At 42.2% G+C, this 24837-nt stretch overlaps 1 protein-coding gene across 1 annotated transcript in view; it reads left to right on the forward strand.

Moving 5' to 3' along the window:
* The window catches only part of LOC133966742 (VPS10 domain-containing receptor SorCS1-like), a 46466-nt gene that overhangs the window by 13207 nt on the left and 8422 nt on the right, over positions 1-24837 (forward strand). Inside the window, exons 2-23 of the mRNA XM_062401783.1 lie at positions 2400-2467; positions 3965-4064; positions 4343-4501; positions 5832-5905; positions 10043-10107; positions 10637-10755; positions 11073-11162; positions 11742-11921; positions 13443-13589; positions 14715-14817; positions 15111-15187; positions 15631-15722; positions 15883-15990; positions 16238-16355; positions 16489-16622; positions 17686-17799; positions 18109-18280; positions 18516-18699; positions 19554-19687; positions 19828-19951; positions 20725-20837; positions 23064-23198. Coding sequence (XP_062257767.1) covers positions 2400-2467; positions 3965-4064; positions 4343-4501; positions 5832-5905; positions 10043-10107; positions 10637-10755; positions 11073-11162; positions 11742-11921; positions 13443-13589; positions 14715-14817; positions 15111-15187; positions 15631-15722; positions 15883-15990; positions 16238-16355; positions 16489-16622; positions 17686-17799; positions 18109-18280; positions 18516-18699; positions 19554-19687; positions 19828-19951; positions 20725-20837; positions 23064-23198 — 2610 coding nt within the window. The remainder of the gene's footprint in view (positions 1-2399; positions 2468-3964; positions 4065-4342; positions 4502-5831; positions 5906-10042; positions 10108-10636; positions 10756-11072; positions 11163-11741; positions 11922-13442; positions 13590-14714; positions 14818-15110; positions 15188-15630; positions 15723-15882; positions 15991-16237; positions 16356-16488; positions 16623-17685; positions 17800-18108; positions 18281-18515; positions 18700-19553; positions 19688-19827; positions 19952-20724; positions 20838-23063; positions 23199-24837) is intronic.

Raw genomic sequence — 24837 nt, forward strand, 5'->3', positions numbered from 1 at the left:
ACAGATACGGCACCATGGTTATAACAAGCTCTGTGGATTATCTGTGAACTGGGCCTCACCTAAAAAGGTTTCATACATTCAGCACAAAGTGGGAGCACAGTCCAAGTTCTCTCAGTCAGCTTATTTTTTTAAAAGAGGGCGAATAATTAGGAAATAAACCACAACTGTAAAGTTTATATTTATTGCATTTTTTATTTTTTTTGACAGCAATAGGTTATTTGAAGACTTGTGGTTTCACAATGTGGTACAAGATAAAATATTATATGTGTACGGATGGATCATGGAGGTAAAGATGTGTTTTATTAAACACAAATTGTAAGATCTCTTTGGGAAAATGGATGTTTACTCAACTTGACTAATTCATAGATACACAGATCATTACTCAGCAGCTGTTTTAATTAAATGTTTTTCCTTTAAAAGATTTTTTAAGAAAAGATAGAAAACACTACCTGCTCCAAGCTTTTCATTTTGGAGGATTTTCCTACTTCTCTGTGCATCGTTAAAGGATAATATTTGAGTTTTGGACGTAGAGCCAAACAAAATAGGACGGTTAGCGATGTGTCAACCTTTGAGGAAATGTGATGGGCATTTCCCACCGTTCATTATTTTACAGGCTAAAGGAAATCATAATTTACAACCCTATAACACGCTGTATGTAATAACAAGCTCCTATCATAACTGGAGCCTGACCAATATACAGTTAGCAGAAACAAGTCAGCCAATAGGAGCATTTCCCTAATGCTGCATATTGGTATTTATGTTTGCCGATATAAAATCTATATATAACATTTATAATAAAGTTTATGGTTTAACAGTGGTAGTACATATTAGTATATATATTAAATATATCCAGTGATATATTGGACACTTTTTATTCCTTCATATTGATTTTTCTGCATCAGCCACTAACATAATCCATATCGGTCCCTTTCTAATCATCGGGAGTTTCTGGACGTACCTTCAACAAATACAAGGATTTTTCATTATCTTCATTGGCTGTGGTGACTGCTCATTGGAATTAAAAGACTCAGATAGTGAGTTTCCTGTATTCAGTGTGAGGTGCCTGAGGACTGGTGTGTTGTTTTAATGAATCAGAGTGTTCCTGTGTTCTATGTTGTGTACCAGTGAGGTAAATCAGTTTAAAAATTCAACTTTCAAAACCACCTTGTAATTGTTTTCCAGCCAAATGAGGGAGTTGGTTTGTACACAAATGACCTGAAGGTGCCAACATGTGTGTGTGTGTGTGTGTGTGTGTGTGTGTGTCACAGTTCAGTGTCACTGAAGCAATTATTTTGGATGGCGGGCGGGCAGACTTTTATCTGGCAGATGCGAGGAGGACTGACCTGTTTGATTTGAGCGAAAAAGCCTGGACCATGATTTTCTGTTTTTGAAAGCCTGCGAGCGAGGTTTCCAAAAGAACAAGTTATCATCTCTTGTTTGTGAGATGAAGTTCTCACTTGTTAACGCAGAATGTTACCCCGGACTCTCATACGACTTGATAATTAGAAGATGTGTATACGAACAGCTGAACACAATGCCCGGGCGAGTTTCCCCAGGGAGCCGTATGATCTGCAGGTTTTACAATTGCAGAGTGCAGGCGGCGCACAGCTTTAAAGATTCATCCGTGTGAAGGGGGCAGGGCACGAAGTGAAACAACTGTTTTTGTGTATTACAAATTCATATGAAAGACGACTGTTGGTGGAAAAAATCCTTCTTTTGGACTTAAGTTATCGTAACACTTGCCCCTCTTCTTATTTCATTGCCGCACATGGACAACAGGATATGCGATTCAACAGGATGCATAAATATATGACTCTGATTTAGAGTCTGATATTTGATCTCCAAAATAACCAGATGGAAAGAGAAATGACAACATCCAGCCGTTCATTAATATCTGGAGTAATTTATAAGACATCTGGAAATCTACAGCGTGTCGTGTATATTAAGTAAAAAGCCTGTGCATTGTAAACCACACAGGACCACGACACTCTTTACGATCTCTTCAAAGAAGGTGTCCGCGATATTTACGAGCTCTATATTTCTGTGCCCGCATGGAGTGAGTTATTGTGTTGACTTATTTATTAATTTACTCGTAGCTCACCAGTGGAAGCGTTTGCCGGTCGTCGACGGAGTCTTAAATATCATTACAGCCTACATACGTTAGTGGCGTATCCTGTAGAATATGCACAAGGTTTAGCTTTACGACAAACGTGGGCAGCGGGTTTGACTCGCGGCAGAGTTTAGTTTTGGGTTTTAATGAACTCGTGTCTATCAGGGAGTCGACAGCTCGGCTCCTTTTTGTTTCTGACACTTCATTGCTGCTGTTTTCTTGATTTTTAACCTCCGATGACGCACTCCTTCAAAGCCAGTAATCTGTCTGATGTATCTGTTTTCTGTAGGTGATCCTCATGTTGACGAAATACTATGACTTCAACACCGGCAGAGTCACAGAGAGTTCTTTGTGGAGGTAAGATCTCCGGTCTGGTTTTAATCTGGGAACATTGATGCCTCTGATCCATCTTCATTTCTCAAAACGCACACTGAACATTGTTTCATCACCTTGTTGATATTTCCTTATTACTCTCTGATTTTGTATTCATGTAAGAAATTTCCCATTTTATGTCTTTGTATGGTAACAGCTTCTTCATATTGTTGTTATTATTATTATTGTTATATAGGATAATATTCTGAGCATTTCTTTTTCATTAAAGGACAATTTGGTCAATTAAGAGCAAAATCTTATGGTTTATTTGGAACACCTATTTATTCAAATTATTGTTAATGATTTGTAAAAGGCCTATAGTGCTTTTCTAGTCATGTTGCCCACTTAAAGCCCTTTTCACTGCACTTTTTCTATCGCACGCCATTCACACATTGATGACACAGTCGTCTGGGGCAAACTCAGGGTGGAGTACCTTGCATCAAACAGGAGGAGCAGGGGATCGAACCAGAAGGCCGATCAATCCACGACCTTCTAGTTAATGGACGACCCGCTCTGCCTCCTGAACCACAGGCCGGCCAAATACAACAGTCTTGCAATAAATCTTCCATTTGTGAACTTTAAAACGTTCAGATTTTGTTCAATGTTGAAAAGTTGTTCCTTTTATTTTGGCCTGGTCAATCGTCATAGATAGACTCTACAACAGTCAAACCTCAAACTTGAACAAAACTCAGCATGACTTATGTGTTATTGAAGGATTGTTGTATACGCTTTAAATGGGCGCATTTAATAAACACAAAACCAAGTGTATAATATGTAAATCTCAACATATGTCCTTATATGTAAGGATAACAATGCTTTATGGTCATTTATGTACTCTAGAGATACAGTGCTATGTAAATATAAATATTTGAGAGTTTAAAATGGGCTATTTTATCAGTTATAGTCACTATTTTTCACACATCCAGCATTTGGTTCTTTGCATCTCCAAACAAGGAGGAAGTAAAAACCAATGTCTTCGATATACCAGAGTATATGAAATGGCAGAATATTTAATTGCTTTTAACACATTAAAGACCAAAGATCCTGTAAAAACATCCAGGAAACTGTGAATGTATTTTAGACAGTGCAGTATAAAACAGTATAAAACAGTGCATATTTGCTCGCTCCTAAATGTCACCAGGCAAATAGAACTGATCCCTATTTCTTTGACAGTAAATGTCATATGAATTAAATTGTTTTTAAGTTAACATCGCAAAGAAATTATCCCCAAGTATCAATAATATTAATAATAATACTAGCTCACTCACTCTCCGTGCATACCACAAACAAATTCTTGTTTATTCTGATGATTGAAAGTTCTCTCCCCCTGTGGCTGATTGCCTCATGATGTCTGCTGCAGCAATTTTCTGCTTGCCTGATATGCCTAATGATACCATCAGCATCTCAACTAGTCGGTGTTACTCCATTCTCCTTTACTCTCCAGCACAACCTATTTACTTTATCCCATGATTGAATTTTTAGGTCAACTGATTACGGGACCACGTATGAGAAACTTAATGAGAAAGTCGGGCTGAAAACGATCCTGAGCTACTTGTACGTGAGTCCCAACAACAAGAGGAAGGTACGTTTCTGCATTCATGTCATGAAAAGTCCTGTTTGAAACAAATCTGTCAATTACTCTCACTGTGTTGCAGAGACACTGGTTTCAATAGGTAGCTGCAGCCCCGCAGGAATCTGCACCATGGGTCTCTCTCTCTCTCTCTCTCTCTCTCTCTCTCTCTCTCTCTCTTCCTCTCTCGCCCGAGCTTGTGCATTGCATAAGCACACTTAAGCCCGGTGGACTGGATGCTGTCAAGGTGGCTCGCTGATTCCCCCGTCTCATTTCTCGTCTCGTCTCAGATCATGTTGCTGACTGACCCGGAGGTGGAGAGCAGCCTGCTCATTAGCCTTGACGAGGGGGCGTCCTATCAGAAACACAGCTTAGCCTTTGATATCCTCAGCCTGCTTTTTCACCCCGAGCAGGAGGACTGGATTCTGGCTTACAGCCACGACCAAAAGGTAGAGTGTGTGTGTGTGTGCGTGGCTGTCAGGTGGCCGTGGAAAAGCCTGGAATAAAAAAACTGAATATGTGACAGATAGAAAAAGAATCTCTGGGTGGAAATAAAGGTTGTTGCATATGGTTTACCTGCTGGTGGTGATGCCTCTGCCCGCTGGGTACTGAGGGCGCTGCCAGATTGATGCTCTGCTGGATTATTCATCACAAGCCACAACACAAACAATATCCCTATGAAATGATATAAAACATGGGTTCCTACCGCGGACAAAAGCTTTCATGCTGATGATGGTGGCTGGCTCTCATCTCAGGACATGGCCATCACGAGCCGGAGACATCTGCCACTTACACCAGGGCTGCAGATGCCCACATTCAAGGCAGCTGATCACCTGCTCCCATAAACATGTCATGAGCTGTGGAGCCAAACTGTGAGTGTGTCCTAGAGAGCACAAGCAATGTCAACAAGTGAGACACACCCAAACAACACAAAGGCTCCCACACACACACACACACACACACACACACAGGCACAAACACACACACACCCTTCATTACTCTGTGTGAGAACCCCGCTGTCTGGCTCAGTCAACACAACACACATCACTCGGCCTCCCCAGCCACGCTATTGGAAGACTTGACTTTCCCGGAGAAAAACAGTCAAGGTCTGAGAAGTGAAATAAATGGTGCAGGGAGGAGGATGAAAGCTTTTTGTCGAGAGCCAATCAATGGGTCAAAAATAAAGACGCCGGAGAGAAGTTTACCTTCTGGTCTCTCTGGATGTCTTTGTAAAGCCAAATTCCATCAGGGAGTGCCCCCCCCCCCCCCCACACACACACACACGCTCCACTCCACACTTGTATCACTGCGAGAATGAAATGGATCTCTGCTTGGTTTCATTTTACATGTATCGATTGTCGGCCGTGTCTCTTTGAAAGACCGAGCTCTTAGATGAGTGAAAACGATGTTGTTTATCCTCGCAAAGCTCCGAGCTTAAGAAGCCTGCTCCTCCATCATTACATCAAGATGACAGGCCTTGTGAATGTTTCATACCAGGACCCTGATCTTTGCTATTTTTAATTTGGATTTTTTTATTCCAGAAACATGGCTTCAGAGCATCTTTGTATTATTTATAGGAGCTGATGCAGTTTCACAATGTGCTCCGCAGTGTAGTATTCAGAAGAACATTAACACATTGATGCCACACAACCTTGACAGCTCCTTGATAATGAGAGCTGCACATAAATCTGGAAATAGTTCTGGTTGGATGATTTGACTCTGAGAATTATTCCTAGTACTGAATCTCATTTGGTTAATGCATTCCTCTCGTTTTCTCAGCTCTACGTCTCTGTTGAGTTTGGCAGGAAGTGGCAGCTCGTGCACGACGGCGTCGTCCCCAACAGATTCTACTGGTGAGATCCACGAGCATTTGTAGCATGTTTTTCTTTCAGGGAGTAAAATGCAGGAATATTTTTGATATGCTGTAGATATATGAATAATGGACTGTAGTCAGAAGACGTTTTTTTACAATTATTATACAAAATACCTTCATTGTGCATATTCAAAGTATTCTTAGATTGTGCGTGTGCGGCACGAAACGTTTTTGTAGTATGTAAAACTACAATTTTTATTACAGTCACAACTCTAAGAAATATTTGGACTCAAACTTAGATAAAAGTACCAATATACCAATGTAAAAATATGTAATTACAACTAAAGGTCAAGTTTATAAAAGTACTATCAGCAGAAATGTATCAAAAAAGTTTCACAATCTAAGGTGCTTTCCCTCTTTGACTTTATCAAAGCTGACATTATTCAATGGTTCATATTAATGCATCAATACATACAGATAATTTTCCTGGTGAAGCTGCGGTGGGGCTGGTTTTTAATAGCTTTATCCTGTGGAACTCTGAATGGTCGAGTCCCTCTGAGGCTCTCGAGATAAATCTGAGGGATCATGAGCAGATTAACGAGGAAAAATCAACGGCCTGAAACTCAATTTGGTATTTATAGTTATTTAAATGAAATAATCTGAGAGGATCAAGGGGGAAATGCTCACAATCAAAAGACATGAGGTGTCAATCATCAGGTAAACATCAGACGTTTATGAAAAGTAATTAAAATCTTGATTTGAAAAGTGAAAAGCACCGACTGCCTGCCTCAAATCTGTTCTTTAATAAGATACTTGTGAATGTCCTCAGCGGCTTTCCACCACTCGTTATAGTAAAAGTAAAATTTGAGTAAATGAGAAATTACACATTTAATGGAATCGCTTTTATCACTGAATTTCATCCAGGCCAGTTTATGCGGAGGCAGAGGTCCTAGCAATAAATCACTAGTTATATTCACACTCCTTCAAGAGTAGAGGTAAGTCTGATCCTGAGTCAGGTTGACATCTCATGCAGCCGCTCTCGCTTTGCGCAGCCGTCTTTAAAGGTGGTGAGATCGACGTAAGAGGTCACAGTCAGGGTTCAAACACTGCTCGTGTCCATTAACCACAATGGACGATGGAAGCGCTGGTTATCATCACACTTCCGATTATAATCACCTTTCAACTTGGCGTTTCTGAAGATGTCACAACGTTTATAATGTGCCTGTCAGTGGCCTGATGGGAGCCTGATGGGTTCTATTGACCACCTGACAAAGAAATCATCACTGACAACACCGAGAGAAGGAGATAATTGAAGCTCTCTGAAAAACGCGATAATCAACACTTCACTTCCTTCTCAGGTACAAGATGTTTGAAAGAAAAATCAAAAGACAGACCCACAGATAGAGTCCTACATTTTACATCTCCTTTAATTACAATAATGCTTTAAGTTTCACATTCAGATTTATACTGGAATTCACTGAGAGCAGTCCTGCTCATGGACCTTTGTTGAGATGCTTTTGTTTGGACACCAGATTGTATCTCAAATCAAATCATATTCAAACATTATCCATCAGTTTTTCAATTAGTCTGCATCATATCTGCTGTGCATTATGCTCAGAATCAGGACTGATGATGTAGCACAGGGCGCCTGGGTGTCTCTGAGCATTTTAGCTTTATTAGCATTTGGGATTACGGCCCAGGATAAATCCTTAATTTATAATGTTTTTTATAGTTTCTGGCTGCAAAATCCTTTTCACACTCTTATCAATAGAATAAATAATAAAACTGACCCGTGGATTTTAATCGTGGAGGTTGGAGTGACCTACAGTGCAGATATATAGGTGGTTTTAAAGTGTCCGGGGAAATAAAATGTTAATAATGTTAGTTGGAATAAAAAATCACTCGAGTGAAGAGGCGACGAGTGAAATGATGCTCGACACAACACAAGTACAACAACGATCTGTTGTTTAATGAAGCAGATTTATTTTATCCTCGGAGGAACGTGGATGTTCAACACCAATTTCTGGTCGAGGTTGAGGAGTGATCACGCTCCAGTGATGCCTAATTAATTTCCCCTGATTTGTACTGAAAAAAACAACAGATCTGGATTTAAAAAGTGTGCAGGAAATAAACCGGCAGCAACAAATATTAGTGAGTCTTTAATTATGTCTATGCTTATGTTGTGAGATAAATAATTTACTGTGTCGTGATGCACGTGCAAGTTTTTCCAGCGCACGTTGACTCATAAGGCGTCAAAAATACAGTTTGTCAGACAAGAGCATAAATTGGAATATTTTTATTCTGCAGAACAATGACAATAAAGAACTGCTGTCCCACGCTCTGCAAATAAAACCTGCCACAATAAAAACTCAAGGTTTTTTATAATCACCGCCGAGCGGAACTCATCAGAAATGCACAAGATTATAGCCCATAAATCACAGTGTAATGAGCAATAAAGAGCCACATGTATTTCATGCTTAATCTCACAGAAATCACACAACAAACCCCAGTTTCTGTAGCTAATGGGAAGCAACCCGAGCTGCACTGTGCACACACAGACCTCTTGCCTCTCTTTTCACTTAACTTGGCTGTGATTTAGCTCTGTGCCCGGGCATTAACAGCCTTCTCTTATCGAGGAACACTTCTCACAGAGACACAATAACACTAGATTTTTTCTTGAAAGATCTTCAGTTCGAGCTGCTGTTCCCCAGTGAGGCAAACTGTACATTCTGAACATCTAGAGTATCTTTAATATCAATATATACTTCTGAACACTGTTCATCATTTGCATCAATATGCACGGTAAGGACAGGATGAGATTTCTTTGGCATCCCTGGAATGGAAGAGTTCATCGAAGGCGATCAATCAAAGAATTTTTGCTGATGTTTTAAATATGTTAAACTTCTCTTTTGTCCTCCAGGAAATAAGTCAACCAGAACAGGTGCGGCAGAAGAAAAAAAAAATAGATTCACTCTGAGAGATCCACTATGAAAGAATTACATTTATTGCTCATCTCATCTCAAGAAAATCTGACAAACGTGATTTACAAACAGATCGTGCACCCCCCCGTCCTCGCTCGGCACAAGCACAGCTACGTGTTAGTTATGGAGGGGGGGGGGGGGTCACTGTAACATTGCAGGGGGTTTATTTAAGAGCAAGGGGGCTGCTGCTCACTGATAGAATTGGATGAAGTGTTTGACAGAAAGTCCATTAAAAGAGATGGAGCTTTGAGGCAATTACAGAGTGCTGAGGGAAGCAGGACGGGGCCCTTTCATATTACGGTTCGGACGCGGGACGGAAACTGGGGAGAAACACGTCTTGTGTCACGACAGCCGCGGTTAATATAACAAGTGGTCAGTCCTGTCGCTCCGCATTTAACAGCGATCATGAAGAATCTCTGTTCAGAGTGAATGGCAAAGTGCAGCTTGGCCAGAAAGAGCAGCGCGGGTCAAACCTCTGGTAGGGCACAAGGTTGTTGTGCTGCTGCTCCACAGAGAACAGTAGAGATCACAGCTCACAGTGTTCAGCTGCAGATTAAAAAATTTTAATCACACCAGTGATATCGGGCTGTCGAAAACAGAGGAGGTTACTTTCAGCTGGGAGCAGATTTTGTTCAGTTTTATTTAGTTTGGATTATAATTATTCAAACAGCATCACAAGGGATAGATGAGATTTTTGCCTCCGTGCCTTGTTGAGCTTTATGTTTGTGATAATAGTGTAGAAATAGAAAGTTAAAATTACAAATCAAGAAGTCAAGGAGTTAAAAAAATATTTATGCATTTGTATATCTTATATATATATATAAACACTGATTCTGAACCTGCATCACCTGAGGTCAACCTAGCTTGAGTTGGAACGGTTTGTAGAAGTCTTCAAAGAATAACACAATGATTCATAATGGGAGAAAAAACTAACATTTACCAGGGCAAAAAGTAGAAGGAGAGAAAAGTGAATGTTTGGATGAAAGATTCAAACTTCACGAGTAGAGCTCATGTTTGGAACAGGCCTCAAGCAAACAAACAGGATTCCCTCATTTCTGCGGGGTCACAAGGTAAAGAGTTGGGGAGTCACTGATCTGAATGTAGGTGAAGAATGTTAGTGATTTGATTATCACTAGAGCCTTGTGTTGAAGTAGAAATCTGATGTTTCACAGATGATTTGTTTCCTGATGTTACAGGTCCCGACTGGGTTTAGATAAAGAACAAGGAATGATTCACCTGGAGATCAGTGTCTCTGACGGACGTGAGTATTAATATAATGTCAGAAGGAAAAGAACCTGTTAAAATCCCATGGTCATCTCTTGTTAAAATGAGACATCGCTTAAAATGGCATGCTTTTCTTCCTCTAACATTTGCTGTAATTAAAAATCAGCTCCGAGGCTCCGGCTTCATTTGTTGTCCCGACTCAAACCACCTCCCTCCTCTGACCCGGCTGAGTGGAGACTCTTCAAACGATTGAACTAATTCATTTTTCAAGAGCCGGGCCATGACTTGGCTCTCTTCTTGGCCACGGCGCAGAGAGAGAGAGAGAGAGAGAGCAGGGGGGGGCGGGCACTTCCATAAGGCCCTGTGTGTTAATGCCCTGTCCCTGGGGAGGCTGCCTCATTCGGCTGACGCTAACACACTGGGGCAGCTCGCCCCGGTCTCTCTCCGAGTGAGGATAGAGATCGGCCTCCAAAGTTGTGCCTCTGTGGGTCATGTAATACCATAAGGTGGTTTGTGTTTTTCCCTTTTGTTGTATTTTTAGCACTCGTATTCTTGCTTATCCGCAGGGTCACAGTACATAACTTGCAAACTTCAGAATTGCTCTGACGGAAACAAGGGCAAGCCTTTCCCTGGATTCATCGTCCCCGATTCCCTGGTGGTTCAGGACGAGTACGTTTTCATCCAGGTGGGTTTTTTATTGCAAGGTTTGGCTTCATTAAAAGACAATTAAAAGCTGCACCGCCGCTTTCGCTCGCGTCCTAATGCACGGTCGTTTCATTAACTAAAAGACACCATTATACCGGGGAAACGATGGCGTGAAACCGAAATTGCGTTGTTGTGTATTATACTAAAGCTTCACTTTGCTTTAATGCACAATATCCTAATTACCACAAGCCCCGAGTTTTAATAGTGGTTTAAATTGTTTGATGCATGCTGGTGGCAATCAGTGTACACAGTCAAGCTTAGGAATATTCACCTCCAATGCAAATCGCTCTGTTCCAGGTGCCGATAGGAGGCCAGTCGGTCCATTACGTGTCCTACAAGAGGAATTCCTTCTACCCGATGAAGCTTCCTAAGTACACTCGGCCAAAGGTGAGGATGCTGCAGCACCACTGTGCTTCTGGTCAGATGAGCACATGCAGAGCAACAAGCAGCTTGTACTCGTCCCTTGTGGCTGTTTGGTGTTGTCTTGAAGACTTATTGTGGGTTGATCTTTCCAGCGATTTTAAGTGTTGCTCCCACGCAGTCGCAATGTTTGCTGACAGAACCGTTAAATAGCTTGCACCGCATTAACATCTGTCTGAAAATGGATTCGGCTTTGCATAATTATATCTTCAGATCTCTTGTCTATTTAAGAGATCTCGGTTTTTAATCATTTGCCCTCCCGTCTGCAACAGCAGATATTTATAAGGCACAGCGGGCGGCTTGCTGGTTCGAGTGGAAATTTTGTGCCCAAAGTGTTGTTTCGTCCAATCTATCCATCCAACCATCCAACCGTGCACTGTCAAAAATCTGTTAAAAGGGACACCTCCCCCCTTCCCTGCCTGAGAAGGTATTCAGGGTAATTCAATGAAGCATGTCCTCCTTTTTTGGGAGAACTCCCTTTAAATCAGTTCTTGTAAAAGCTGCTTTGTTAGGCGTCGTCCACTCACGAGTCTCGTGTACTTTCAGGACCTGCAGATAATCAGCACGGACGATAACCAGGTGGTGGCAGCGATTCAGGACTGGCACCAGAACGACTCGTACAACCTGTACATGTCCGAGTCCCGTGACCTGTCCTTCACCCTGATGCTGGAGAGCGTCGTGAGCAGCGGAGGGCCTGAGGGAAACATCATGATAGACCTGTATGAGGTAGGCAGCGGCGGTGCTGTCAGGGCGATGCTGTCGTCTGTTTGCATGTTTCCAGCTTATTCAGGCATGTCGAGCGGGACCAGGTTCAAACCCCACGGCCGGGCTTGAGCCTTTATAATAATATAGTTTATCAAGCAAAATCAACAATTGTTAATCAACAAAACTTTGAATGACAATCGATTTTACCAGTATTCATTCATAAATTCCATTCCCCTAAATGTGCCAGATTTGTTTTCATCAGGATCCATGAATTATTCTCTGAGGAATAAAAAATGAAACCCTGGATCTGCCCCCTGATCCGGATCCTGCACAGAAACTTAATGAGATCCTCTCTGATCCAAACGACATCCTTACACCAAGTTTAGTCAAAAATAAAATAGCTTAATCCTGCTAAATAACACACAAACAATCACAGATGAGACATAACATCATTGGTGGAGGTAAATATTTGGCAGATTTGTGTTTTAGTCTTAATCCCTCAATCTATACATGTGTACATGTCTGTCTCATCTGTCCAGGGTGGGTTCAGAGACTATCCCATCATGTATTGGCCAAACTGCTAATCTGGAATCATACAGAGAATAACATGCAAGCAAAAAGGTTTCAGTGTGTATCTAAGAGCAACATGCTGCTTGCAGAGCTTCTTTGGGCAATAAAACAAAGACTCTGCTGAAAACTTCCTGTATTCAGACGTCTTTAATGTCCTCAATATAACTGGGCAGATGTTGACACACTGCATTTTATCCTACGCAATGTGAGTTTCTCCTTTATACTTTCCTGGTGTTTTTATTCCCTTTCTCATTTGACATTATTGTGGCATAAAAGTTTTAGTAACTTCACTCTTAATGCAACACGCACAAGTAAACCCTGGTGTCGCTGAGAGCCCACAGTCACAATGCAGGCGGAACAGCAGCTTTAACTTGTGCCCTGAACGCCTCGTATCCAGGCTGACAGAAGCACTGCAAGGCTGCCGCGGCTGCCCCTGAACGCATCACTCTGGATTATTCTCATCTACAGCCAGCAGTAAAAGCACCACACTGTTTCCAACATGCACACCTCAGAGAGTCGTCAGCGGGGGTTACTCACACCGCTCAGTGACCTCCACACACACACACAGATGCACACACACACTGAACGCCCAGACCTGCAGTGTTAAGCCGCAATGGGCGACCCGTAGAAAATATGACACGGCCATTTTTCCTTTCATAAAGACTCTGTGCTCTGCAACGGAAAAGAAATGTGAGCTCCAGCTTCTTCCGACAGTCTCCGTCTCTGTGAGCAGAAAACACAAAGAGGGAGAAATATCTCAGGGCGGCGCCATATGTTGTTTTGATTCCACACAGTCCTACAGATGGTCCAAAATAGTGCTCCCTGTCAAAAAAAACAACTCACTTTCCGAATTCTCTTCCTGGCAGAACCAGGCCTTCAGCTTAAACTTAAGTTTGAATAATTTATGGTGAATATTTTTTTGAGGGGGTATTATTTTTTCCTCCTACCCTTCTGCCTCTCTCATGTTCGCAGGTTGCCGGGATTAAAGGGGTGTTCCTGTCAAATAAAGTTGTTGAGAACCAAGTGAAAACTTATATCTCGTACAACAAGGGGAGAGACTGGCACCTTCTTCAGGCTCCGACAACCGATCTCCAGGGAAACAGGGTCTATTGTGAGCAGGTAAGTGGGCCACTGACGAGAGGGAGAGAGATTTGGTTCTGTTTGGAAAACTGTCATGTGCCGGAAACAGATATGGCACCGAGTCCTGTCACAGCGTGGTCAGACACCAAATCTCCACGTTTCATGAAGAGACACTTTAAATAGGTTAATGTACCTCAGCAGTAATGGAGTGTGTGGAGCTTTAGTGGACCCCATGGAGACCAGCTGCTACAAAAACTATGCATAGAACAAACTTTATCATCTGGTTTTAGATTCATATTGACTATAAGATTAATAACGCATCTATTATTTCTATTATTGGTAGTAGCATGTCCTATTTTATCAATATATACTGTACTATGCTCGGTGGATAATATCCTGTATCATAACTACTGGGAGGATTTGAGTGCCTTGGTCGATGAGGTCAGATGTGACCATTCATTATTACAGGATTGACAATGTTTACATTCAAATAATGTAAGTTATTTTCAATATCAAAGGTTAAAGGATTTAAAGGTTTGTTACATGACATTAAACAAAGCTTCACATTATCCAATAGTCACCAGAGGAATAACTAATGGACATGGTGTCGAAAGGAGAGAAAAACTATTGATAGTAAACCATAAATAATAAGGGGAGTGAATTTAATTACATGAAATATAAAAAATTGTATACACAGGATATTCTGAGATTCCCCAACTGGCCTGTAAACTACTGTGCACACACTCATACAAGGCTATTACTCCCATTGCATCGGCCCGGTCTGATGATAAATATAATGATAATGACTGGAGTCTTTGGTTTTTCTATATCAAAGAAGAATCATCCTAAAGCAGCTTGATTCTATGCTTCCAATAGTTTACTGCAATTGTTTTCTACAGTCAGCTTCCTGTTAAGGATTTAGTCTCCCCACGAGTTTCAAATTTCCTTTATATAAATGAATAATAAATGGAAGTTTTTGTATGGTGCCTGATAATCCTCAGCAACCCCTTAGCTTTTTAACAGAATAACAAACCTATATTCCAAGCTTCATAATGGATTCAGGGCCGTTTCTATGACTCATATCGAATGTGAACCGTGTCTCTGTCAGATTTTTCATTCTCACGTTCTCACCGCGGCAAACTAATCTGCTCTTGTGTTCCTCAGCCGTTCTGTTCGCTCCACCTGCACCTTCACGTGTCGGAGAATCCTTACACCTCGGGAAACATCGTCAGCAAAGACTCCGCTCCGGGAATCATAATAGCATCAGGTGAGGAGATTATTTGATTTGCACATCCACGCTGTTGTTATCTTATGTTAATGCCGCGCCTCGACCAGATCCCTCAATTCCTCCAGATCCTCGCCCCCCCAAGTCAGATCTCTTCTTTGGTTCTGACCTTCTCAGCCGACCGCAGCTCTGAAGGAGGAATGGAATCCGTCTGCACATCTGTTCCATGTTACTTCAGAGGATAAATCCTGTTGTCTTGTCTGAGAAAATACTTGTTTTCTGTGTGTGTGTGTGTGAAATAGTGACAATTCAAACTTCTACCTTTTCTACTTCAGGTGTCGTCGGACCTGAGCTGACCAACACTAACGTCAGTATCTTCATCACATCTGATGCTGGAAACACCTGGAGAGAGGTACGGCAACAATACCATGCATTTCTGCAAAGCTACAGAGTTTGATCGGGTTTTCTATGAAAGCTTTACGAAGAATACAAAAGGAAAACAAGGAATCTGCCTCAGTATGTGTTGCCAACTTTCAGTTCATGTTGCCAGAGTCACAGCTGCAAAGAATTAAAGATTCGAGGTTTGACACCCAGTGCATCTCTGATGTGCAGCACAAATAAACCAGAAGGAGCAAACACATTTTTGCCACCGGCTCAACACTCAGGAATTCAACAAAGACAGCAACACCGGCTTGGTTGTTTTTTGTGTCTGTTCTCACGACTGAGACTCTTGTGTAAAGACGAGTTGCGGTTTCACTCTTTGCTGTCTCGGTGTAAGTGTGCATGTTCCTCGTGCCGTAGACTTGACTATCTCTCCGGTGAGTTGATGTGAGGCTGGTTCGGTCGTGTCTGCAGGTTTTCCAGGAAGAGTACAGTGTGTTTTTCCTGAATCAAGGAGGATCTCTGGTGGCCATCCGACACACACCTCTGCCAATTAGACACATTTGGTAAGGCCCTCCGAGGAGGCACCGCAATCTTTTTTAGCACCGGCACTCAATCTTCAAAACAAGAGGCGAGCTTGCCTTCCTGCTGAGGCTTTTCTCGTGCTGGATGCAGCTCTATTTGTGGCGACTCTGACTGTGATTCAACCGTTGCTCTGTCCCCCAGGCTGAGTTTTGATGAGGGTAGAAACTGGGACAAATATAGCTTCACCTCCTCTCCGCTCTACGTTGACGGGGTGCTGGGGGAGCCGGGAGAGGACACCCTCATAATGACGTAAGTACAATGAAGGCGCCATAGAGCTCATGTGGGTTCTTACTTAGTTAATTACTGCAGTGGTAAATTATACATTACTCTGATGAAGACTTAGAAGTGAACATTAATATTCTGGAATTAGTCTGATCTTGGTTTGTAAGGGTTTCATGAGCTTTCTTATGAGGAAAAAATGAGTTTCTCAACCTTTTTTTCTCAAATCTTCCAAAAAACACATGACCATTTTTTCTTGTTTTTCTTGTCTGTGTAGAATATTTGGTCACTTCAGTCATCGGTCCGAGTGGCAGCTTGTCAAAATTGACTTCCGGTCCATTTTTCAACACCGATGCACATCTGAGGATTATCTGACGTGGCAGCTGCACAGTGAGGTAAGAGGGTCTCGCTGCTACTTGACTGCCGAACAGCCACTCGCTGATTATACTCAAGGGAATTTCCTTAATGCATTCGTACAATGAAAGAAAAAGAACCTTTGAAATGTTTATGATGCATTATTAATTACAGGGGGAAGTGTGCATCATGGGAATGAAGAGAATCCTCCAAAAACTTAAAACAAACGTTCGATGTGTCAAGGCCAGAGATCAGTATATTTCCCAGATGTCAGAGTCCTGCCCGTGCACAGAGGCGGATTTTGAGTGGTGAGTTCCGTGCTCGGCAGCTTCTCCTTTCACTTCATTAACTCCAATGCACAACACTTTATCAATCTCCAGAGGCAGAGTCTGTGAAGCAAACCTTAGGCACAACAAGACGAGTTGTTTGAAGACTGTTTTATAATTCACTACGTGTTATTCTGATTCCTGTTAGATTTTAGATTTTTTTGGGGCTTAGGAAGGAAGCTTGTCACAACCACGTCTACAATAACAGCTGTTTTAACTCTGAGCTTGTTTTAGAACCAAGAATGTGTGTGTGTGTGCGTGTATGTGTGTGTATGTGTGTGAGTGTGTGTGTTTATATACAAATATAGCACATTCAGTATTGCCATATTGTTTGTATATTTATATATATACCAAAAGATTGCAAATATGTATAGAGTCGGAACAAATTATAAGACAAAACATTTTGAACGTTTTGTGATTTTTGACGACACAATTTGATAAAATAGTTCCGCTAATTGATCCTATCAACACAATATGAATGACGTTATTTAACAATGTAATAATAATCAGTCACTGCTTACATCAAATGCACCTGCCTAGATTTACCTTAACAATAACGACAATAACAACTACCTCACTAAGTGTTGCCTCCAGTCAGGACTTCATGCTGGTCGCTCCACTCTGTGTCACACTTTCTTTTATCTGTCTTTCAAGGTGCTAAATAATCAGCACTGACTCTTCTATCACATGCTTAACACCACTTTATCACTAAAAGACTCGTTAAACTTTTGCAACTCTGGCTCCTGAGACTGTTTCTCTGATCGCCGTGAAAGAAATATGACTGCTCCCTCTGACTTTGCCAAGGTGTAATTACAGTCAGTGTAAACACAAGCGGTGCTTTTTTCTGCCGCTGATGTTTGGTGCTTAACATCAACTCTGGAATGCTCCGGACAGCTGTTATGATTTCTCCAGCATTGGAACACCTCTGTGCAGTGTAAACACGCACTTAATGCGTGGGACTCAGGTAAAAGTGGATATTTTAAATGAATGATAACTAATCTTGATAACCCCGTTGCGTTTCTTCCTATGTGTGTTTCTGACACAGTGACTATGGGTTTGAGAGGCAGCTTGATGGGAGCTGCTCTCCGGCCTTCTGGTTCGTTCCTTCAGCGACAGTGAGGGACTGCGTCACTGGGGACAGTTTCCTCAACTCCACAGGGTACCTGACTCGTTTGAACGCACACAGGCACAAGAAGCCGTAAACGCCCTTGGTTACATTTAAGCTCAGCTCTCCTGAAAACCTGCTATTATGTCGGAACACTGTTGTTAGTACGCACCACACATAATCCATGCATGGTTGATAACCTTCAGAACAGATGAAAAATGACAAGCAGCCACGCATATTTTTTTTATCCTCTAGAAAAAAAGCTTTCCTGTTCATGCACCTGCTATGTGAATTGTTGTATGCATGATAGAAGTCTGTTTATTCACTTGTGTAACGTTCCTCTTTGTCTTTAAAAAACTCAAGATATCGCAAGGCTTTGTCTAACAACTGCACCGAAGGAACTCTGCTGAAGTACAGCCCCAGGCGTCAGAGGTGTCCCAGTAAGGCCCCCAGGGGCCTTCAGATCTTCACCAGTGAGGGAACACTGGTTGCAACCCTGGGGAAGAATGTCACCTTCTTGGTCTTTTTGGAAGAGGTGCTGACTTCACTCAAAACAAGCAACAGTAGTGTGTATAACAGGGAACAGGCTGTGTATGTGGCCCAGTGACTGAAGCACCAGCATATCAAATAAATATTCAGTTACATGATTTGCCACTTGACCTTGTTCCTGAAGCCATTATGGAAAATGCCCTCTGATGCGCATCAGCCAGGAAACTGACAGACAATTGGGGCCACAGTGTGAGTGACAGTATATTGTTTTCCTTGTGAAGGGTCTGGGCTCCACGACCAGTATAACAGTGGACTTTGGAGATGGGACGGCCATATCCTACGTTAACAGCTCCATCGATGACGGCATCAGGCACATCTACAACAAAGTCGGCATCTATCACGTCTCTGCTACAGCGAGCAACACGCTGGGCTTTGACAGGGTGACACTCTACCTGCACATCTCCTGTGAGTCTCAAAGAAGTCTTATAAAATATATAAAATGTATGATTAAATTATTTTGATGTGAAAATATGAGATGAGCTTTTTGTTCCTCTCTAAAATTATCATCAGCATCATTTTAATCACTTGCTAAATACCCCTCTACCAAGAGTGTGGGTTTACTATGAAACAGTTGCTCATCGTCTGCATATGTGCGTTTAATCGACTGACGTGAGTGCGTATTTTCAGCCACATGAGAAAGTGAACATGTCTGAAACAAACTATTTTTGTTGACATCAAAAGACGAATACATTACAAGCTTTCGTCTTGATCCTTCATCACAGCTGATCGTAGACTGTGAGATGCAGAAGCCTCAAAATAGGTCAAAATACTTCAACTTTTCTGCCCTTGGAAAGAAAAAAAAACCCGATAGGAAACAGGACGACTGTCATCACGACTCCTCTGGATCTTCAAATGGGCTCATTAAACAGAGACTCCATTCGACTTCTCCATCCAGAGCTTTGAGTGTCACTCACTCAGGCTGCGTGGGCATGAAAGACGCCTGTTTGTTGTTTCGTCATTGACAGAGAAGAGCGGCGTTTGTCAGTTTGAATTCACCTCATTATAATGGAATCCAATGGTGACACTTTTATGGCAGCAAAAAGCATCAAACTATCCACAGGCACTTGTCAAACAACAACTTCTCCAACCATCTCTCCGTATCATCGCTGTGTTGCACATAGTCGATGTTGTGCCAAAACTCTTTTCGCCTCAAACATGTCTTCGGCTTTAAGTCTCAGCATCCTGGAGGCAGCGTTTTTTTCGGCTTATGCAAGAGATTTTATCAGAAGTTGTGGATTTCTGTGTTCTCTCTCCTACAGGTCAGCTCGAGCAGGTGCAGCTCTCGGCTCCTTCGGTGGTCTTGAAGAACAAAGCAGTGAACCTCACCACGCTGTCACGGCCCGGCAACGTGGGAACAGTCATCTATTACTGGTGGTTAGATAACAAAACTGAGGTAAACCCCTAATATCTTTTTCTCAGCCACACCTTCAATTTCCTGAATGAAATGATAGATGCATGAGTCACAGCACATCTCTCTCTCTCTCTCTCTCTCTCTCTCTCTCTCTCTCTCTCCCCCCACCCCCCTCTCTCTAGCCTGTTGTGACCCTGGACGGGACGATGTCTTTAACTTTCTCTAAAGAGGGACGTTATACGGTCACAGTTCAGGCTTCAGTTGGCAACACAGTCCATCAGGACCAAATGACTGTAGCAGTTTACGGTGAATCATATATTTTCATTTTACTTTACTCACCACACTGAAACAATTTCTTGCTATAACACAGGGGAAACTAAGGAGTTAGCTTTGTGTGTTAGAAGCACTAAATGACTTCTTACTTGGTTTACCTTCACACTATGGCTGATAATGGAGATGTTGTTGTAATTGAAATTGTTTTATACTATTAGCATCATGCTGTAAGAGGAGTCGTATAAGCTTATGTATCAGAGCGTGACCAAATTCCAATTAGCAGATGAAGGTCACATGATTTGCTGAAAGCTCAAGGACAGGAAAAAAGGAAAATTTAAGAATAACTTGTTAACACAATAATGAATTACATTTTTTGTTTAAGCTAAAGTTAACAAGTTTTAATAACACAATTTCTAACTCTAAGTTGACAAAACTTAATTCATTGTGTTTTTCTTTAAGTTGGTGCATCAATTGTCTTTTTTCAGTGCAACAAGACATTTGTTGTTGAGCTGATATTTTCACGGTCAAGAACATTATATAAACTTTGGCCTTAATTATAATTGTGTATTCTGACAATAGATTGTAAAATTACACACACACATGTAAACATTCAATATATTTTCTTAATCTATGTAAATGTTTTCATTCTTTATTAGTATTTATTGTTAAAGTTGTTTTGCTCTCGGCATTAAGCCACAGGATCGACTCTGCGTTCAACCCCTACAACGTAATTGAGTTGTTATTTCCACCTAACGAGTCCAGAAAGGAGACGTACATTAGCTGAATTCAATTTCTATCTATTTCAGATTATTTCCAGTCACATGTCTTGGCCTTCTCTTCTAATTTGGACGAGCTGAACCCTGGGGTGTCTGAGTGGAGGGAGGATATCTGCCGAGTGATGAAGAGCTCCATGGTTCAGGTCAGTTCTTCAGCTGCGAGCTGCTCCTATAAAACACTCAGACGTAATAAGAACTGACCCAAACTCCAGAGGAGCTTGTCGTGGCAATTAGGAGCTTCGCACCGGCCTGAGAGGAAAGCTCGAGTCCCTGTGTGCTGAGACGATGACATTTCCTTGCCTGGTTATGCTGCTTTTGTATTGTATGCATGCGGTCTTGTGTCAAGTGTTGCACTTCACTGCTTGCGGTTCCCCTAACCTCCCTTGCTGTGTAATTAGTTGTTCACCTCTGTGCTCTGGGTGACAAATGAAAGGAAACCCCTGAAGAGTGCAGTCATAACAAATGCAGATTTTCTTCTGATCTTTTCTTCTTGTATCCAGAATTGGGGGGGAAAAGTTGTGGCTGGACTTTTGGAGAGGATGTACATTGTGGTGTACCAACCCTTTTATGCCAACCATGAAAAGCAACCCTTTTCATGGTTGCTTTTAAAACCTCAGTTCTTCAACACGGATGTCACCTTTCATTTTGGCAGACCCAGGCGCACTAGATATGGTTTAGTGGTGGTTCATTAAATGTCTTACGTTTAGGGGTTGGATCTCTGAGGGAGCACATGTGGAGAGTCAGGTGAAGCTGTAGGTCACTAGTGGACACGGCATGGCAGAGGAGAAGGCCGTTTGCCGCGGAGGTCCTAGCAGCAAGGACGCAAATCATCAGAATGAACACTCGAGCGGCCGAGAGTTTAGCTGCCACCGTGGTTTTCCTGACAACATGGCGATGGGAGGCTGGAGTTCTTATACCGCTGGAATGAGTAGATCAGGGCCCAGAGTGGAGTATGATCAAGAGGGTGAAGCTGCACCCACACAAAACCCGAAGGTCTCAAACTCTGAACCCTCACAGACTCCAGAGAGGCTTCAAGGGCTCAAATAAACAGCAATGGCACAGCTTTGGCAGGTTTGGGAGTTTTTATTATATGTTGTTTACTTTCTTCACGGCCAAACAGCTTGAGGGAGCGACGGCCTGACATCAAGGTCCAGGCTCATGAATAACAGTGGATGAGAGTTAATTCTTACATAATTATATATATATATTTTATAAATAGCATCGTTATGCAAAAATAGAGAATGAGTAGGACCAGTAAACACCTTATGGCTATTAGATAAATCATAATTGAGCTCTGTGTTTATACTTACATGAGAACTTTTTTTTCTTGTAATGTCATCGTCAGGATTGGTTGCCCCCTTCAGTGCTTGTTTCTGTTTCTTCTGCAACAATTAATTCCACCACTAGATGTCACTAAATCCTACACTCTAAACCTTTAAGAGAAGTGTGCATAAAGAGCTCAGAGGTTGGACATTGTAACTGGGTCATACACAGACAGATGGGAGGAGGAGACACTGTGGAAGACAGGGTGAAACACAGAGACAACAAGGGAAACCTGGAGCCATGGCTGAGCTGTGGCAAACCCTTCATCAAGCCATCACAAACTCAGATTCAGGATCTCAACCCGTGGAGAATCGATGACAAGAAAGAAACTGAGATGTTGTATGGAGGCTCAACATGTAGCAACATCTAACTGAGAAACATCATGTTGTTTTTGTCCTTTCATTTGTCTCCCATCTGTAGCACATCACCAAGAATCATTATGAACAGCACAGTTTCAGATGAACTTGTCAAAATAACAAAGTGCAATAACACCAATGCTACTACGTCTGCCATTTGCTTTCCAAGAAAACGAAAGCGGTCGCTTTGAAGAAGCCTCAAGTAACGTGAGCCCACCGCGGTTAAGTGCATCTGCGTTTCCCTCCTGGACACTACAGGGATGTCAGAAAGCAGCAGGTTATGAAAAAGAGCAGAACACTGAGCTCTATATATAACCGAGAGTAGCCCTCAGTATGAAACATTCACTTTGACCTTCTGCCTTGTCAGATATTACCCGGGTTTACACCTGGAAACTGACAGCAGACCTCTGCTTATGGCGTAAAGGCACTAAAAGCATTGGCCTTCACCGAAGACTGTCAAACTGCACTTGCAGGTTTCCGTTGATCCGTGCGTCACATCTGGACAGAGGCTGGTACTTAGGCAAATGATATGTGAGGCAGAAAGGCTGCAGTAGGTACTCATTAATACAGACAACCCCCACCCCCCACCCCCCTACAAAGAATCATACCTCAAGGCCCAAATCGTAGAATGTCGTCCCCAAACATTTCCAATCAAAACCCTCTTTAATGAGTTTCTGTTCTTTATTAAAGGTCACGGGAATCAGCGCGAATCAGCTCCTGGTCACCGTGCTTCCAGGTTTACCGACCACGGCGGAGGTGTTTATCGTGCCTGAGAGGAGGTCAAGAGACGGAGCCGCGGGTGAAAAGTGGGCGCACCTTGATCAGGTACCGTCTCATCAAATCGGTTTTAATGGCCCCTGGCAGATGCTCGCCACTATGTTGTGTTCTGTGTGTAATTAAAGCGGCATAAAAAGTTAGCTGAGTGGGTTGAGAGGCTCCGGAGAGAGAGAGAGAACGTCCCTGGAGAACATGTTCTTTACTTTAGAGTGTCACACAATGCTACTGAGTTATGACATTGAGCTGCTGTTGTATTAAAATGGGAACATATTTTATGATGTTTGAACAACTCTCTCTCGCCTGAAGGCTGCAATGAGTTTTGAAGCTTTATTAACGAGTGGGTTCAATCTGAAAAACACACAATACTTGCACAGAAACTTTACTTCCAAGGGACTTATATGGTTAGTTACATGTTATAGACACGTATAGACACACAGTAAGTCCTTTTTTTTAATTATATCACATAGTATTCCCATCATAGTCTTATCTTAGATAAAGTGGAGTTTCTCCTTTATTTTATTAATAGCTGTAGACCAGTTGGAGAGTTTCCCTTCAGCCTCCTGCCTGACAGAGTTCTTGTTAGTTGCCCTAAAAGTTAATTATCCTGTGTTATTAGTTCAGCAGTGACTTTCGAATGTATATCGCAACTATAGAGCAAAGAAGCTCTGCGAATATTTCCTTTTTTCTGAAAAAGAACAGATCCCCCACTTGTTTTTTTCCCCATTTTAACCTCTTATTACAGAACTGTTTATAGCTTCAGTCACGCTCACTTATATGGAGCGACGCCTGTGACAGGTTGCGGGCCAGTTCAGGTTCAGACAACTTTGAGCTGAGCTGCTCTAATCATGTGACACGTGCCTCGCTCTCCACGACCCATCTGTTTGAGCTGCAGAGATTTCCCATAGCTCCCCTTGCTCGTCGATGCCCCTGCTGCCCTGCTTCGGTATCGCCTGTGGATTCAGCTCAGGCAGCGGCCCGGCCTCCCCCTGCCGGCTCCGACAGGGGAGTCAAAGACATTTGCTCGTCTTACCACGTTCTACGAAATTCAATCACAAGTTGGAGCAGAGACACCAAACTCTCACTTCTGCTGCTGCAATAACTATTTCAAACGGGAGTTGTCTGACTGAACTCGTGAGCAGTGGAGTTGCCTTTTGGATTTTCGTATTGCGGCATGTAATCACAAGGATATTTAGTGTCTTCAATCTCATGTGCAGCAGTTTAGCTTATTTACTAAAGTCGTATCTGACCTGTAGATATAGGGAGATTGTTTTTGAAGGATGCATATGTTCCAGAGATGTTTCCAGGTAAAGTTCATTGCCTCTTTGTTGTGCACAGGACTTACTGTATAGTACTTCAGTGGGTGGTACTGTGATCTGTGCAAGTATCTGTTCAATCTTTATATCCCAGGCCCATTTCCTCCTTTATCTCAGCTACAATATCACTTGTGAAGAAGTGAAAGGAGGCTGCACGTCAACTGTAATTTTCATCATCATATATACATTCTATCACAACGTTTCCACTCATTTCGGTCTGGGGTGAAAATCCACTTGTGGAGTCTGCGGGCTGGTTCTGGTTGAGGTAATATATCACAATGAGCCTCGCGTCTGCATTTATATTTGTCAAAGTAACATTATCGCTGCACGGTAACACGGTTTTAAGTGCAGCTTGGTTTAGGAAGTCTGCGCCA

Source organism: Platichthys flesus, chromosome 12 (assembly GCF_949316205.1).
Source record: "Platichthys flesus chromosome 12, fPlaFle2.1, whole genome shotgun sequence".
Lineage (NCBI taxonomy): Eukaryota > Metazoa > Chordata > Actinopteri > Pleuronectiformes > Pleuronectidae > Platichthys > Platichthys flesus.